Source organism: Diadema antillarum, unplaced genomic scaffold (genome assembly GCF_040938485.1).
Source record: "Diadema antillarum isolate AM-2024a unplaced genomic scaffold, OU_Dant_1.0 seq00000776_RagTag, whole genome shotgun sequence".
Taxonomy (NCBI): Eukaryota; Metazoa; Echinodermata; class Echinoidea; order Diadematoida; family Diadematidae; genus Diadema; species Diadema antillarum.
Genome location: NW_027271665.1, coordinates 1,233,567 through 1,252,267, shown reverse-complemented (window position 1 = coordinate 1,252,267; position 18,701 = coordinate 1,233,567). Strand labels below are relative to the sequence as shown.

Genomic DNA, 18,701 nt, shown 5'->3' with positions numbered 1-18,701 from the left:
TGTGCAAATATTTTTTTTTCCTGCTTACAAGATGGATTGCTTTGCAGTCTAGTGTAAACAGCAATTCATGCTGTCATCCATATTCACAATGCTGGACCTTCCCATTATAGTGATGTTTGCTTTTGTACATAATAATATGCATTTGTATGCATTTGTAAGCTTTAAGCATTCACAGCACACAGTCAATGACTTCTCAGAAAAGGGTCTGAAGGCAGAGACTAGGAAGGCTTGAGCGGCCGTGCATCATCGCTGCATAAAGACAAGAGACCAATATTGCGAGCACTTGTCGTACACAAAGGCAGCTCGTCCCGTAAAGCCTGCTTCAGTGTTGTACACGGATCCCGACGGAGCGAGAGGCAAATAACATCGTAGCTGCCGAACTGAAGACTCGGGGATTGCTGGGAAGCGATTCGGAGGAGCGTAATTTCGTCTGGGTGGGGAGACTGCTCCTCTCGATTCAAGTCAACGCTCACTGCATCTAGCCTGGTTAGGATAGACGGGGAAAGGAAAAGGGGGGCACCGGATTTTTCCTCCTGTGATCCTTTTGTCATATGCGAAGACTCCCTGGCGATTACGGAGGATCTCGTGGATGAGAATTTGATGAGACAATTTCAGCCTGGGCCGTACTTGTCGCTACTTGTTTTCATCACAGAGAGGTACACTTTGTATTTCATTAATCATTCACTTGTTTGAGTCTACCATAACTGCAACAGGGCCTTTACTGCTCTTGATCCACTTTAGTAGATTGCTGTTTGGGGTTCAGAGTGTTTCTTTATCTGTGCTCCAGTGCTCTTCGTGCATTTTCAAAATGCGTGCTAGGCAAGCATACCCTAATTCGATGCTCGGCGGTGATGCCAAGATTGAGTGCTCTTTCGTTTCACAGCCAACTCGTACATGGTTGCACGAAATGAGATTTACAGTTTCTCGCTTTTTCCCATAGTCGGCTGACAAGCACCCATTCCACCGTAATTCTGTCTTCCACATCTCCACTTATCCATGATCGTTGACAGTGGAACAGCAGCAGCACAAAAACAAGCAAAGAAAACCCCCCAAATGGTAGAAATTATGGAAACTGGCAGATTTAACAGTAAATAAAAAGTGATATGAATGAAAAGAAAAGAAAAGAAAAGAAAAAGGAAATAGAAATTGTGCTTTCGAGTGAGCCTATCTATAATGCATGGTTTTCTTTGTATCTTCCGGCATCTGTAATATGTAACACACATGCATTTATAAGTAAAAGCAGCATTATCATTCAATGATTTAGTTTTTGCAGTTGGTATCTTAAGCCATTGAAGAGAAAATCCCAAGTTTAGCACTGTTTTTTTTTTTTTTTTTGGACATTTGAAAAAAACCCAATGCCTGCACTAACAGTATGTCTTATTATTTTGGGTTTTTTTTTTCCTATGATTGTAGTTATAACTCACGGTAACATAAAGATATCTGATTATCAGCCTGAAGTATAGCCTGGATGTCGTGTTCTTAACTTGTTGATTACAAGCTGATTTTGCTTTAAAGGGATCGTATAGTTTTGGTTGAGACCTAATTTCAGGTTTCTAAATTTTTTTTTGTGAGATAATGAGAAACCTCTTGAAAATCACTATGAAAGAGCATGTGATTCTATATGAGGAATTCAACGTTTATTTGATGAAAATTGGTTTTGAAATGGCTGAGATATCAAAAGAAATATCGATTCTAATAAAGTGTGGGACCCACACTTTATTATGATCGCTTTGTTATACTTTGTTTTTTTTTATGTTTCAGTCATTCCAAACCCGATTTTGATCAAATAAGCTTTGAATTCCTCTTAAAATGGTATGCTCTGTACTATATCATAAGTGTTTTCTTGGTATCTCGCAAAAAGTTAAAAGCCCAATTCTCATCTCCACCAATACTGTACCATCCCTTTAACACGTATTTCCCATTGACACCTGCCCGAGTATACTCCAGACTAGTCTTCAACCGGTGAAATGGATTTGATATATGATAGCTTCATAGGAGGAAGAGAGAGATTTCATGAGAGAGAGAGAGGAAAATAGAGAGAAAACATACAGAAGAAATACTGAGAGATATATTTGTAGACGAGATTTAATAGAGAGAAGGAGAGAGAAAGAATGTAGGAGAATGATAGAGATATACTCGGTATAAAAAAGAGAGAAGATAGCAGGAGGGAGGGAGAAAATAATGGGAAAATACAGACTGGTGCAAAAATAAAACGAGAGAGACAAAGCATATGGGAGAAAGAGAAATATATTGATGAAAAAAGAGAAGAGAGACAAAGGCAGAGAGGAAGAAAGTGGGGAGATAGATACAAATATAGATAGATGAAGAGAAGAGAAAGAGAAATATATTAATGAAAAAAGAGAAGAGAGACAAAGGCAGAGAGGAAGAAAGTGGGGAGATAGATACAAATATAGATAGATGAAGAGAAGAGAAAGAGAAATATATTAATGAAAAAAGAGAAGAGAGACAAAAGCAGAGAGAAAGAAAGTGGGGAGATAGATACAAATATAGATAGATGAAGAGAAGAGAAATAGATTGAAAGCAGGAATGATATTTGAATTTTGGAAATGATTTTTTTTTAAAAACCATGTGGAAGACTAATATATGTTAATGTGTCGTCTTGAATGACTGGTTTGCCATGCTGAGCATTCAGTAATAAAATAGCTTCAAACACATGAAACTCTGTGATTTCATTAAAAAATCAAAAAAAAAAAAAAGAAGAAAGAAGAAGAAGAAGAAGAAGAAGAAGAAGAAAATACAAAGTATGAGAAAAACAAATCCTTGTACAGCATACAACCCTTTTACCAATTATTGTTTTCTTACTAGTCTTGGATGTTTTATCTGACTTTTTTCCATTCATTTGTTTGATAACAAGGTCATGTCAATGTAAAAATAAAGGTATTGCACCTACACTAAACTGCCACAAGAAACAACTTCTTTTTTTTAAGTGTTGCTTTTGCTTGTAAAATGACCGTAAGTATCAATATGTCACATGGAACAATTATGTGTACCTTTTGTTCCCGCCAGTTACTTAATTCAAAGGGTGTGTACAGTTCTGGTCGAGGTGAGGATTTAGCTTTTAACATTTTGTGAGATATTCAGAAACCACTCTATGAGATGTCAAAGAGCATGCAATTCTAAGAGGTATCAAAAGTTTATTTGATGAAAATCGGTTTTGAAATGGCTGAGATATCCAAAAACAAGGTGAAACAAAGAGATCCTAATAAAGTTGTGGCATGTCGCCTTTTATTATTATCACTTTTTTGGATATTTCAGCCATTTGAAAACCAACTTTCATCAAATAAACGTTGAATCCTTCTTAAAATTACATGCTCCTTCATATTTCATAAGAGGTTTCTCATTATCTCACTTAGAAATGTTCAAAACATGAATCCCTTACCTCACCCAGTACTGTACAGTCCCTTTAAAGTTAAAGAGTACAGAGAATGTATTTGTGATTGGAGTGTGTGTGTGTGTGTGTGGGGGGTGTCGGACAAAATTATGGTATAGGATCATTATCCCTTCCTCCTGTGGGTGTTTTTTGTTCTCAGTTAGGCCTATTGCTAAAAGAAAATAATTTGCTGTTTTGCATTTATAATAATGCAATTCGGGATTGAATTTATTTGTTGTTTATTCTAGACCCACTGAATAATAGCTGTGTATTATAGTAACAAGAGGGAAGGACCATTCAATATCACAATTATAACAATGATAGTGAACATTTTAACAGAGTGCTTTTTACAAAGTATTTTTCAGTTACTTGCATCATGTATGTATTTCATTACTTTGTCAATCACAGCATATTGTGTTTGATGGAAAATGAGGGAATGCAACAGTTAGAACAAATTCTAATCAGCTTGAAAATAATCAGTTTTGATTCTGATATCTATTCATACTTTTATCATATTTTGATCTTTTTGTTGGATGGATTGTGTTTGCTATCAAGGCATAATCTGCAGTACCGTATTAGGCTTTATCTCAAGAAGTCAATGTTAAACCACCCCACAAGTACCTCATATTGCCTCAGAACCACCACCTGTACCCCAAGGATAAAATCAGACCACCTTATACCTCCCCGCCCTTGGCAGTACTTCACCACTCTCCCTCTCTCTCACAGTTCATCTCCTCTTCTTTCTCTCTTACTTTCTCTTTTTCTCATAATTGTACCCTTTATTCCTTCTTTTTTCTCTTTTCTAGCTGTCTTAACCAGTTGAGGACGAGTCCCAAGTATACTCGGGCAGGTGTCTATTGGAAATGCGTGTAGTAGCAAAATTAGTTCGTCCTCAACGGGTTAAGAAAAGACAGTATTAAGGGATATTACGACTCTCTTGTGCATTTGCAAGCAAATCAATTCTTTTTTTTAAATTCATTTATTCAGTTTTCATCTTTTTTTTTTCTTTTTTTTTTTGGTCAAAGCAGAAATATGCACAAGTTTTCGGTTGGAGAATGTTTCGATTGTGGTGGAGGAGAGTTGTAGACCAGCAATGATTTTGTTGTTACTCACTCAGTACACTTTTTTTCTTTTTCATTTTTTTGGCCACCGTTTTTCCCTATATTTGTGTGTGTGTGTGTGTGTGTGTGTGTGTGTGTGCATTCCTTTCATGTGCTTTTGAAGATATTGACATTTAAGAGCAGTAAAATTTCACCCAATGGGAATGCTTCAGTAAAAATAAAGAAAAAAAAAAGAAAAAAGAAAGAAAGACAGCCCTCTCTTCCACCCCAGCAAACAAACAAACAAAACAAAACAAAACAAAACAAAACAGACCCAAACAAACAACAAAACACACACATGCACACACACAAGTGAATGAAATGGGCTTTCATTTCACCAGTCTACAGATCAGGGACACAATAATAATTTTAGATAAGTACCATTGAATAAAATCCTTGTCTATTCCAACCATTTTTTAGCTAGATGAATTGCTGGTGTTGATCTGGTTCCTCAGATGTAATAACAATATTTGGGCGTAACTCTTTGAGTGCCAGGTTTATTTCCTGTCATAGGGTTTTTGTGTGACTTGTGTACATTTTACTTACTGGTTTGACATTTTAGCTGATATTGGCTCAGTATGAATAAGTAAAAGCTGTGCAGTTTCTTTAGATTTTCAGACTATGTAAAAAGCATGATAAATAGTATCATTCACAGGTAATGGTCCTTGGTTATTTGCCAAAGATAGCAAGTGCCTGTAGCTTCCAATGTATTTTCAGCTTTCATTCCCTTTTTGAATAGCAATGGAGGATAAAGTGTTTTGTGCAAATTAAAAAACAAAGAAAAATCCATTTTCACTTTCAGAACAAAATTCAATTTCACTGCAATAGTAATTTTCTATACATTTATGAAAAGTAGAAAACAAAACGAGGTCCATTTAACTTTTTGTGAAGAAAATCAACTTCACTCTACATAGAAATGATTATGTATACCTGTAGGAGGATTATAATTCTCTAATTATCTGCCATTACTCTTCATTATGTAGGTATCTATTGATTTCTGGTTCAATGCTGATATGAGTTTTGCCTTTTAAGTGCTAATTTGATGAGATTCTTTTAATGGAATGAATTGAATTTTTAATAGGCTCTGTACAAATAAGTGATTTTTCTAACCCACATTTAATTGTTTAATGGTAAATCTTCAATCCATGTAACATGTGCCTGCATTTAGTTGAAAAGGCTAGTGGCAATGGCAATGTTTACATTGAACAAAGAGATATTAAAGTGTGAACTTTCGAGCAGTTTGCAAATATTTTGTTCCTGTTTTGTTTTCTAGCAACTAACAAATGAGAGAGAGAGAGAAAGAGAGAACAGATAAGAAGCACTATAATATCTGTAAGCGCATGTGGGGGTGGGGGTGTATTTAGATGTGTGTTTGACATTATTGTAATTTCAGTATAAAACATACTGTGATGATTAAGTTTTAATCTTTACCACACCTCTCATTCTGATTCAGCAAAGTATAGTTAAGTTAAGAAAAAAAAATCAGCATTTTAAGTCTATAAATCATGGAAGAAATAGTTATACAAATAGAACAAGTCATGCAAAACTGCTCTAGCAACATGTCCCAGAGTCCCAGAGTTTTGAGAAATGCAGCTAGCATTTTGAGACTTTGAAATTGGATTTTTGACAGAAGAAAAGTACAATTGATGTATTTCTAACAAATATTAAATTTGTTGCTGACAAGTTGTGGTATCTTTGGAGGTTTTTTTTTTTTTTTGGTAGTCTCAATGTGTGAGACTTTATAAGGTCTTTCTTTTGTTGGGGGGGGGGGGGGGGGAGACAAGCTACACCGTCTTACCCCCAAACTGAAAGCCATCCATGTCATTGCAGTAATATCTCACAGTCGTACTTGTCTGCCGATGCTGCTAATTACACCAACATATGCCAAGGTAATTACAGGTTGTGCGACTATGCATGACAACCACAGGAAGTGCTACGGCGAAGCGGCATCTTTCCCCATTTTCGAGTTTTCTGACTGCGGGGTCCATAATTGCGTGTAAGCTCAGATAGTATTGCAGTTCATGCAAATCAGATTTAAAGGGAATGATCTGCCACTGGCCAAGGATACTTTGTGTGCTCACACTGAGGCCATTTCTGAATCAGACAGGTAATATCCTGAAAGGAGATGTTGCATATACATTTCATAAGGCCATACAATTTGATCAATTTCAAGGATCAATGAAAAGATGAACCTGTTGAGGACGGACTGATTTTTGCTACAACACACATTTCCCATAGACACCTGCCAGAGTATACTCGAGACTCATCCTCAAAGGGTTAAGCAAGATTTGAACTGTGTGAGGCATTTATGATGCATAAATCATTTCAAGCTGTTGTCGTTTTTTTTTTTTTTTCTATTCTGTGATGAGCCACATTTGATTACCAGGTATGTTTGTTTTTGAACTGATGTATTATATACTTATTTTCCTTGAAATTTCTGTCCTGGCACAGATGATATAACCTATACAAATATCATTTGGATGTGCTGTCGCGTGGAAACCATAGTAGCTATCTTGATCCAACGATTGTGATATCCTTCCATTTTAATAGCTGATGAGATGTTCGCACATAACTCTTTATGTGCCATGGTGAAAACCCCCTGTGTGCCACATTATTCTGAGATACCAATGTAGTCATGCTTTGAGAAAGCATTCTGTTTTTTCTAATCTACAGTGTATGTAACTTTTATATAGATTTCTGTTATTAAAGCTGGACATGTAGTAAGCAAAGTTGTAGAGAAAATGCAAAGCTTTGCTTTGATGTAAATTGTATGACAAATCTATGACTTTTTTTCCTATCAAATGACTGGTAGCTACATTACTGTAAAGACATGACTCTAAGACACAAAACAGTTACAAAAAATTGTAATTTACATGCAAATTGAGTAGGGAACACCGCTTGCTGGTCAATCACCACATAAAATGCAAGCGAAATAGGAAAGGAACGGAATCGCGAAAAACGCTTTCATCGTACTGTAGCATTTGGCGATTTATTGATTGGTTTCAGCTGGTTTGTGCGTTTGAGCAGAATATGCGAAGTTGGCATGCTGTCAACTGAGCTGGGCGTGCGAATGTGGCACATAAAGAGTTAATGTAAAGTTACAATGTGTGTGAGATTCTTTATACAAAGCAGGAGAGATATTATTTTCTTCCATCAGTATACTCCTGAGACACTGAAAGTTACATCCTGCAAATTCACGGAATTCTTCTGCATTGTTAGTGTAAAGGGTAGATTTGAGACATTTATATTTTATGTACAGGGTGGTGATAGCAGAGCTGTGACTATCAATCCTACGCGATCGTGGAATATCCACTGACTTTGCACAGGACTTTATTTCCTTTTTCGGCAGTGCTGGCCTCATGCCATGCATTTGTGTGTGTGTGTGTGTGTGTGTGTGTGTTTGATGGCTATGTTATATTTCTGGTGCACATAAAGGAAAACTGTGCACATGCCCGGGAGGTGTAAGTTTCACGTCTGACCCTCTCTTCTCCTTCTAACCGCAGACGCTGCAGACTGAAGCATGGGACGAAAGCTCAACCTGTCGCACCTGTCGGACGGCGAGTGCCGGCAAATTCTGGACGTCATCCAGCGAGACTTCAGGGTGCGTCACAATGAGAAGGAACGAATAACGTGAGTACTGTCTGAATCTTGTCCGCATTATGAATAAGGTAACGTGTCTGTGAACTTCTAGTTTAATAATTTTTAATGCAGAACTGATCATTCCATCAGATATGAACTACAAGATGCACCCACAGGGGTTACAAACACAATGAAGGGACTTTTGTGGTTTACCTCTGAAAAAACGTGAGAGGCATGAACCTCCTTTGGCAGTTTGTTCCAGATTGTGGGACCACCAGAAGAGAAAGTGCACTTTATCCAGCCTTTGGTGATGAGTTAAAGGACAAGTTCACCTTCATAAACATAAGGATTGAGAAAATGCAACAATATTAGTAGAACACATCAGTGAAAGTTTGAGGAAAATTGGACAATCGATGCAAAAGTTATGAATTTTTAAAATGTTTGTGTTGGAACCGCTGGATGAGGAGACTACTACAGCTTGTGAGTCATATGCGTACAACAGTATAAAGGAAATATAAAAGAAAATTCAACATATTTTCACTTTTTTCGCATAATGAAAGAGCAATTGACTTGCCTCTTTCTAAAGGCAGGGGGAATAATATTACCCATAACATTTATCGGTAACGAGTCAGGGGAATGTGTACTTTTTTCAAAAGATGGAATTTTGTGAAATTCTCTTTATATTTTCCTTATATTGTTGTACGCATGTGACATCTAAGTTATTCATACACTACAGTAGTCTTCTCATCCAGCGGGTACTGCACAAAAACTTCAAAAATTCATAACTTTTGAACGGATTGTCTGATTTTCCTCAAACTTTCAATGATTTGTTCTACTAATATTGCTACATTCTCTCAATTCTTATGTTTATGAAGGTGAACTTGTCCTTTAAGTGTTTTCTGGTGCAATATGTAGTTGATATTTGGAAAGAAAAGGAATTACCTCCATAGTATTTTAATGACATGCCAAAATAGTCAAGCAACTGACATTATTGTAACATACAATATAATTATGTTGCAGTAATATCAGTTGTTAACATTTCATGTTCGAAAGATACATGTATTTTCAGTTTATGGTGTCAGAGGAAGTAACTTCTGATGAAGTTTGTCATGATGAGGTATAAGATGTAACTCATATGAAAGACTGAGGGGAAGAAACATGCAATTGTATGAGATATACGACATGAGATATAAAGACAAATAAATCATAGAAGTAAACAGACACAAACACACATACACACACACACACACACACACACACCTAGAGTAGATTCTTTGGTGTCATAACTCTGTCTTCTGTTGAAAGGATCATCTGAATGTGAATATAAGAATGTACAGCTTATCACAGAGAAAATGTAAAAGCTTTATTTCCCTGGTCCAGATTTAAAGTGAAAAACAATAGATGAATACATACATGTACATGTATGCCCGGCGGAACGTCTTCAAAAGTGGAGGGCCCACTTCTGGGTTTCATGAGCTAACAAGCAAAAAAAAATATCTATCTATCTATTTCTTTCCAAAGTGGTGACACCATGTGCATGTACATACATTGTGTATATACAAGTACATGCACACACATGAGTGCTTATCCAGAGGGGAATGTTTAGCATATTCATGTAAAGCTATGATATTTACCTCGACTCACATGGATGTGGTTCTAGTGCCAGAGGATAACAGTACAAGGCAGTCTTCAAATGTAAAGGCATTCAATTGCTATTCTCTTGGAGGAGTCTGTGCCTTTAGATGTTTCTATAACATATATATAATGGTGCTATACAAATGCTGTGGATCATCGTCATCACCACCACCACCACCACCACCATCATCATCATCATCATCATCGCACCGTTAGGAAACACACACACACACACACACACACACACACACACAATGTATCGTATTTATACAACTGTAAGTGTATTGTCACTGTGCTTTCATGCTTTAATATAGTCCTTGAAAGGAATAGGATGTATTGTGTATATTGGCAGAAGAAAGACAAGATCATAATGATCATGTTAAAATGCAGACATCTTGTATGAGGATAAATCTTTTTCTTTTGGGAGTGATTATGATATCATATATATGAACCAGAGAGAGAAGGAAAGAATTTAGTATGTAGTATAGAGAGCCATACTCTTTAAATTTGTCATGGTCTCATCAAGTGAATGCTGCATTAGCAATGCTTGCATCGCCAGATTTCATATCAGCTGAAAGATAGTCCCGATGACGATAAATGGCAGAAAACTCAAGAGCATGTCCACGCCAGCCAATCTTGTCAGCATATCAGGGCTTGAAGACATTTAAACTACCTTTATATATAGTAATGGAGGATACAGTGTTTTGTGCAAATTAGAAAACAAAACAAAAATGCATTTTCACTTTCAGAATCAGATCAATTTCACTACAGTAGTAATTTTCTATACATTATTGAAATAAAAAAAAAAAATCATTTCTCTTTTCTGAACAAAATAGACTTCACTCTAGATTAGTGATGATTTTCTATACAGGATGATTATAATTGTCTAATTATCTGCCATTACTCTTCACTATGTAGGCACCTATTAACTTCTGGCTCAATGCCGATGTGAGTTTTACCTATTTAGTGCTAATTTGATGAGTTTTTTTAATGGAATGAATAAATTTTTTAATAGGCTCTTTACATATAAGTGATTTTTCTCACCCACATAATTGTTTAATGTAAAATCTTAAATCCACGTAACATGTGCCTGCATAGTTAAAAAGGTTAGTGACAATGGCAGTGTTTACATTGAGCAAATAGGAAAGTCTGAACTTTCAAGCAGTTTGTTCCTGTTTTGTTTTCTAGCAGCCAACAAAAGAGAGAGAGAGAGAGAGATAGAGAGAGAGAGAGAGGGAGAGAACAGATAAGAAGCACTGGGTAAATTATGCATTACCTATGAGTGGGCAGAAATTTGTGTAATGGGTTTACTTTATGTGTGTATACACATGTGTGTGTCTTATGATATCTGTATGCGTATGTGGGGGTGGGGTGTATTTGGATGTGTGTTCAACATCACTGTGATTTCAGTATAAAACATGCTATGATATAAAGTGTTAATCATTTTCCATATACCTCTCATTCTGATTCAGCAAAGTATAGTTATGGTTGTTTGCAAGTATATATATTTTAGTATTTTATTATTATATTATGATTTAGAGTATTTTGTATTATAAGTATTTTAGATAGTATGCCATACCCTTTAAATTTGTCATGGTCTCATCAAGTGAATGCTGCATTAGCAGTGCTTGCATCGCCAGATTTCATATCAGCTGAAAGATAGTCCCGATGACGATGAATGGCAGAAAACTCAGGAGCATGTCCATACCAGCCAATCTTGTCAGAATATCAGGGCCAGAAGACATTTAGTCTACCATACCAGGTTGTTGGATCATTTAGCTGATGAGGTGTTGCTTCACTTTACACCCAGTATCTGATAAGCGCTTGTCGCCATTTGTTTGGGAAGCTTGGGTACCTGTTTCAAAGCACATGTATCCCTCTTACATGTCCAAGAGCTGCGGATTCATGGGCAAGTACATAAAGCTGTGCTAGAAGGGTCTCATTGATTCAGTTATTTTCCATAATAGTTATCGACAGAGCTGTTTCGAGACCTGGGTAACATTTCATAAAAGATGTTAGGATGACAGCTGTTGCTAGAGTAGCAATTTCTTGTAGCAGCAGCCAATCAGGAAGCTGGATTCTCGACATTACCTTGACACTTGCCATTCCAGCAAGAGTTGCTGCCGTAGCAACTATTCTTTAAAATGTCATGGTGTTTGTTCTAGCTACAACGTGTAGATCATATTCTTTTCTGCCACTCATTCCTAATGATGTTTGCAGATCTACAATGCCTATTGTTCGTGTTCAATGCCTTCACTGATTGAAAATCACATTCTTTGTGTAGAAGAAAGACCAGGAAATTCTGTGATAACTCTCCAGGGGAGTTTTGACAAAGCTTGATACATAATGCGTGTCTGCTAGCATATTACCTCAACATCAGCTGCATTGGTTTATATGTGCAACACAAGACAAGATCCATTGATGAAGGAGAAATATAATAGGTATAATGCATGCCAGAAATTAGGGCAATTATTCACTTAGCAGGGAACACTGCTCTTAAATCAAAGTAGAGTTTCAAAGCATACTCGTCGCTGGGGCGACAAGACCTCGTATAGATCTACAAAATGTCAGATGTTCAGGAGAGCAAAAAAACATGGCAGCCAAAGCACTGTATCCAATGGGATAGATATTCCTTTAACATGCCATGGTGGCTTCATTTTTGGGGTAAGACATCTAGTATTTGGACAGGACATCACTTAACTGATTATTTGACCGTTAATCCAAAAAAGTCATTTTTGCCAAAATTGCAGATACAAGGTCTTGTCACCCCAGCGACGAATATGCTGCCAGACAAAACGACACTGATCCCAACATGCACATAAAATGTGTGATGTTTCATCTCACTTTATAGTGAATTAAAAAGCAAAGCTAAAGATTTTCTCTTGTGTAATGCATATCTGTCTGTCTATCTATATATCTATCTGCCTATATATCTGCATCTACACTGTATATCTATAAATATACATGTATCATATATCCTCATTTTATTCTTTGTATCATGCTTGTAGAATGACCAGGGTTTTCTTTTGAAAGCCCACATCAGTGCGCCCACATATTCCACTCTCTCTTCACCATTTATTTTAGGTTTCTCGTAGTGGATGCCACGACCAGGAGGATTTGCATTTGATCAATTCATGAGATAGTGTTGACAAAGTGAACCCCAATATTGAACCCCATCTCAAACACAGCTACGGAGAGCTGTATAGTCTTGATCCAGACTTTTTCCTTTGTCTTCCTCAATGAGGTTTATTGATGTGCTTTCTTCTTTGTTTGTGACTGACAGAGATTAACCCGTTGAGGACGGCTTAATTTTGCTACAACACACATTTCTCATAGACCTCAGCCCGAGTATACTCGGGACTCGTCCTCAACGGGTTAAGAACAAAGAAAAAAGCAACACAAAAGTAATCACTCAAATTTCCTTCTGAAGATTACATTGATTATCTTACTTCTCACCCGGTCAAGATTCTATTGTTAATTTATAGTAGAAATGCTGATATCATGGAGGGAAATCTACCTTTTCAACCTTGAGAAAATGGGTGAGAATAAAATTTCCCATGTCATATGCTTCATATGGTTTGTAATAGTAAATACAATGGATAAAACATGGAAAAGGATAAAAATTATGTGCCTTTAACCTGTTGAAGACGAGTCCCGAGTATACTCGGGCAGGTGTCTATGGGAAATGGGCATTGTGGCTAAATCAGCCTGTCCTCAATGGGTTAATTGCAGGAACTGCAGGAATGAAAATCATATCGGTGTATTTTTTTTTTTTGCAACATACGAGCACAGCTGTGAAATCAGAGGTAGAGGGATGATTTTTTTTTTTCTGTTTAGATATGTTTTGATTTTGAGTGCAAGAGAAAAACAAAACCAAAGTGGGAATTTATCAGTCTAGGATTGGGTAACTGGATAGGATGTAGGCGGTATGGGGAGGAGAAATTGGGTATTTTCGTTAACCGCGCAGCTAATCTGCGTCTCTGTCAGCCCACTCTTCACGCCTCTTGTTTGCTGCTTCCCCTCGCTCTATTCCAAATCAGGTGACGACAGACACGGGTCCTCCTAATGTCGCCTCGCTCTCACTGTTTGTGAATTTGGCAACATACCCTCCCCCGCACAATCCCCATTATACATTGCCTCCTACTGCTATCCATTTATACATAAACAGATTAATGAGAAACTAAGCTGAATAGGTTTGTAGAATATATTTTGTATGCAAGTCATACCTGTCAAAGTAGCCAAATAAAAAGAGTGGTGTTAATCTCATGAATATGAAAATATATTGCAGTAAAATAGTCTTTAACACTTGAAAAGTAGTATTTTATGATACTTTCTATTAAACCAAACTGATTTGAATGCCATAGCACAGTTTAAGCAAAAATGAAAATGAAACAAAGTAACAGAATTCTGAGGATAACCTGACACAAAAAAACAAAACCACATACACCGATTTTAAACACTTTAAAGTCTTGAACAGTGCTTACATAAGTTTTGGGTAAGCCTGTTTTTTGTTGTTTTTGTTTGTTTGTTCTGCACGAATATGCATATATTGTACAATATGTACATTGGATAGGATATTAATCCCATTATTACCAAAGACAATGCATGGCACAATTACTTCACCCTGTCAAAAGCTGAATTTGGCAAAAAAAAAAGACAAGATGATGAAATAGAACACAACACAGTACAGTCACTACAGTACAGTAAAATAGTCAGTGGCCAGTATTTCATTGAAAGTAATTGATCCAGGTTACATTCACTAAACAAGGCATGGGCAGGGCAGAGTCAGTTTACTTTGCATTATATTATGTTTGCCAATGCTGGAAACCATGTGTCAATTCCCACATCAAAGCGTTGCAACTTTTGTTGTTTTAGTTGCTTTTTTTCAGAAGAGTAATTCAATTTCAGCAACAGGTGGAAGGTGGTGGTAGATAATGACTTTAAAGGGTGTGTACAGTTCTGGTCGAGGTGAGGATTTAGCTTTTAACATTTTGCGAGATATTCAGAAACCACTCTATGAGATGTCAAAGAGCATGCAATTCTAAAAGGTATCAAAAGTTTATTTGATGAAAATCGGTTTTGAAATGGCTGAGATATCTAAAAACAAGGTGAAACAAAGAGATCCTAATAAAGTTGTGGCATGTCGCCTTTTATTATTATCTCTTTTTTGGATATCTCAGCCATTTGAAAACCAATTTTCATGAAATAACATTGAATCCTTCTTAAAAGTACATGCTCTTTCATATTTCATAAGAGGCTTTTCATTATCTCACTTTAGGAATGTTCGAAACCTGAATCCCTACCTCAACCAGTACTACAGTCCCTTTAAGCTATTTAACACTTTGAAGACTAGCCAGGAGTACACTCGAGCAGGGTGTCTATTGGAAATGCGTGTTATAGCAAAATCAGCCTGTCCTCAACGGGTCAAGTGAAGTTCCAATTACACTCACCTAGGTGTCTTTGGGATATATGTGTCTTATAGGAAAATCAGCTAGGAGTCAATAAGTTAAGACTTTTGCCCCTGGATGCTCTATGCAATTTCTACCCCTTCCCACTGCAGGATATTTTGAATTATTTTTGAGTGATTTTGGACAAACTGATTTTGTGTTTGCTTGATAGCTGAAATTGCCAAGTGCGGTTATTACATCAACAGGTGATGTGAACCTGACAAAAAAAACACCTACAACCTGTATGCCCTTCTAATAATATTGACTCCCACTCTCATACTCTCTAAAAAAAAATTGAGTGAAAATATTCACTGTTGAAGGAGTGAATACAAAAAAAGAGTGAAGTTAGAGTGAAATTGGAGTGAATTTTGAGTGAAAATGTTTATTTTCACTCATATTGGAGTGACCTCACGGATCACTCGAAGATTTTGGAGTGATCCCTGAGGTCACTCTAAAACGAGTGAAAATAAACATTTTCACTCAAAATTCACTCCAATTTCACTCTAACTGCACTCTTTTTTGTATTCACTCCTTCAAGAGTGAAAATTTTCACTCGATTTTTTTTAGAGAGTACAAAAGCACACCTACACAAACCTAGTCACACACACGCACACACACACACACACACACACACACACATACACATGAAGGGGGCCACAGTTAGGGCAGTTTAGTGATGTCCGAGGAAGCCGCCATGGGCAGTTCATAACCTTAACCCGTTGAGGACGAGTCCCGAGTATACTCGGGCAAGTGTCTATGGGAATTGCATGCTGTAGCAAAATCAGTCAGTAAGGTTTACCTGTTACTTGGCCAAGTTTCACTGATTCGCACATATGGTGATGTGCTTCCATAATGCATCATAGCATGGAACTACATGGAACTACTACTACTGGTTTCACAGTGGTCTTTAATTACTTCCTACTGTATTGCTTTGTCACAGTGGAATATCAAATGCAGAGGAATATTGTGTGATAAAATGTGTATGTACACTGTATCAGATACTGTATTTCCTTTCATTTTTCCCCCCTCTAGCTGATCATTTTTTTCCCCCACATCAATATGAGAACAATTTGCTGCAGCAATAATACAATTTAAGCTAAAAAAATGGTAAAGTGCACTTACAGCATTTACGAGATATGGGTCTGAATGATATGTTTTGATTCATTATGTCTGCAATTGTGAACATGGTGAATCAACAATGCAGTCTCTAGTGATGCTCTAATTGAAAGAAAAGAGCAACAAAAAAGAAAAAGAAAAAGAAAAGAAGAAGAAATATTTTAATACCCCTTTAATGTTCATACAACAGACTTTGGGTTAATGTTGATACACTTTGTGATATATATCATAGCTTTATATTTCAGTTGAATATGAATGAAAGTTAGGTTTCTTACTTTACAACCAAATACGCTACATCGATACTGGTCAAAAGAGTTCTCAAACCACCAAATACAATGCAAGGCATAGAATTATTTACAATTAGTATATATATGCCCAATGACTGGAAATAAATCAAGGGTTATTTTTTTAAAATGAAGAACAGAACCAAAGGTTTAGGTTTGTAATGAGAGAACTGTGACATATGATTAAACCAACTGAATGTAATGCTAATATATTCAATGTGGTTCCTGTATAAAGACTGGTAGTCGCTCTTTTTTCAAACTGGGGGTAATTTTATATCATCAGTACGTGACTTAATAAATAAAAAATGAATAAGATTAGATCTGTATAAAGCAATTCGCTTGTATGATTTTATCAACAAGGTAAAGCTGAAGGTTGTTTCTATGACACTGTACACAACAATATTATTGGAGTTTCTATGTGGTGGCTACATGTAGTTCAGACCTTGCTCAGTCCATTTTACCTTGTTATTCCCAACTCCCCCACTCCATGAACAAAGGTTTTAAAAATATATATTTTCCTAACCAGATTCTTTTCCCCATTCATAATCAGTGAAATTGTAATCTATCTCTGCATGGTGAAGCAAATTCTAAAATAATTGATGAATGAATATTGAATGCATTTGTAGGTGAATGCACTAATGAAACAGTTCCATTAGCACAGTTGCAAATTGCAGCCGTAATTTGTAGCCTGTCACTGCATTTTATCTGATGAGCATTAAAGCCAAAACATTGTAAAATGTGGTCTTATCTTCAGCTGAAAATATATGTACATACATACACTTGTAGATCATCCAAAATATGAAGTTTGATACCTCAGTGGCCACCTGTAAATTGTTATGTCTGTAGTAAGTTTCAACTGCATCATGCAAGGTACGTTATTTTTGAATTGTCCTATCGTGTGTGAATTCCAAACTACCTGCTTCTCATTCAACTGCGTGTAAACACTAAAACTCACTGTGTCAACAATCATTCATGTTGTAACCCTTTTTTTTCTGTGCCTGCAGTATGCTTTTTTTTTTTTAATAAATAGGACGATATTCTATACCTTTGGAAAATGTTAGGATCAACTGGTCTATGCTAAAATCAGTGTTCCCAGAAACTCCATTAGGCTCTACCAGACTGATCGCATTTCGTGGAAAAGCAATCACATTTCAGCTTTGGCAATGTACAATGTAATATCAGTATGACAGCTTTTGGAATACTGCATTTCTGAAAACTTGTTTGAAACACAAAGATTGATTGCAGACGTTCAATCATTCCATCCCCCCCCCCCAAAAAAAAAAAAAGCAAACAACAAAGCAAAAATCAGGGTTCTTGCGGTCGTGGAAAACCTGGAAACTTCATGGGATTTTGAAAATATTTTTTCCAGGTCTGGAAAAGTCATGGAAAATGCAAAGTTGACATATCATGGAAAAGTCATATGAATTTATAAATTTATATTTTTTTTGCCTTCTAGTGATATTCGTTTTTTGCAATGTAATGTTGTTTTTGGAGGAAAACATTTCATCTGATAAATTGGACTAACTCATTCGCTACAAACAGTGTTACGGGAATTTTATGAAATGGGTTCAAGAATGTAGCCAATAGGAAGCGCTGAAATGAGTCACCTGTGCTTTCGTTACTCAGTCCCATTGCACTGCGTGTTAAATCCTATTGCCGATCGTCTGTGCGCGCGGCGGCTCCTTTGAATTGCATGCATACGCGCTGTCAATCCTGTAAACAACTTCTAGTCCTTTCTTCCCTTGTGCATGCATAACATGTGTGGCGTACGTATCATACGTACAGTGTACAGTAGACCAAGCGTTGTGGGACCGGACGCATACATGGAGTCACTTTGAAGGGCAAATCCAACGATTTAGCAGGTTAATTCTCACGCCGTTTTCAGAGTATGTTGTCTAGTAGGCCTATATGAGGAGTCTATATGAGTCTTTAAGGTAAAGGGTGCATATTCTATGTAAAATAAGTAAGTTTTCATGCGAGAACTTAAGTGTCCGGAAACCCAACCCCCCATCATACTTATACTGTACTGTATGTGCGGGATTTCCGAGTGCGACGTGCGTAAATGTTTGGGACGAACATCTTCGGACGTCTTGACCCACAAAGGTACGTGAAAAACGCTGAAAAATGCTGTTAGTTTTCGAATTTTCGA

The 18,701-nt window shown here is 36.7% G+C and overlaps 1 protein-coding gene across 1 annotated transcript in view; it reads left to right on the top strand.

The window, feature by feature from the left end:
- The first annotated feature begins 339 nt into the window (after nucleotides 1-339).
- Nucleotides 340-18,701, top strand: part of LOC139738967 (uncharacterized) — a 133,346-nt gene continuing 114,984 nt past the window's right edge. The window contains exons 1-2 of the mRNA XM_071649584.1: nucleotides 340-656; nucleotides 7,995-8,121. Of these exons, the coding sequence (XP_071505685.1) occupies nucleotides 8,012-8,121 (110 nt within the window). The 5' untranslated portion in view covers nucleotides 340-656; nucleotides 7,995-8,011. The remainder of the gene's footprint in view (nucleotides 657-7,994; nucleotides 8,122-18,701) is intronic.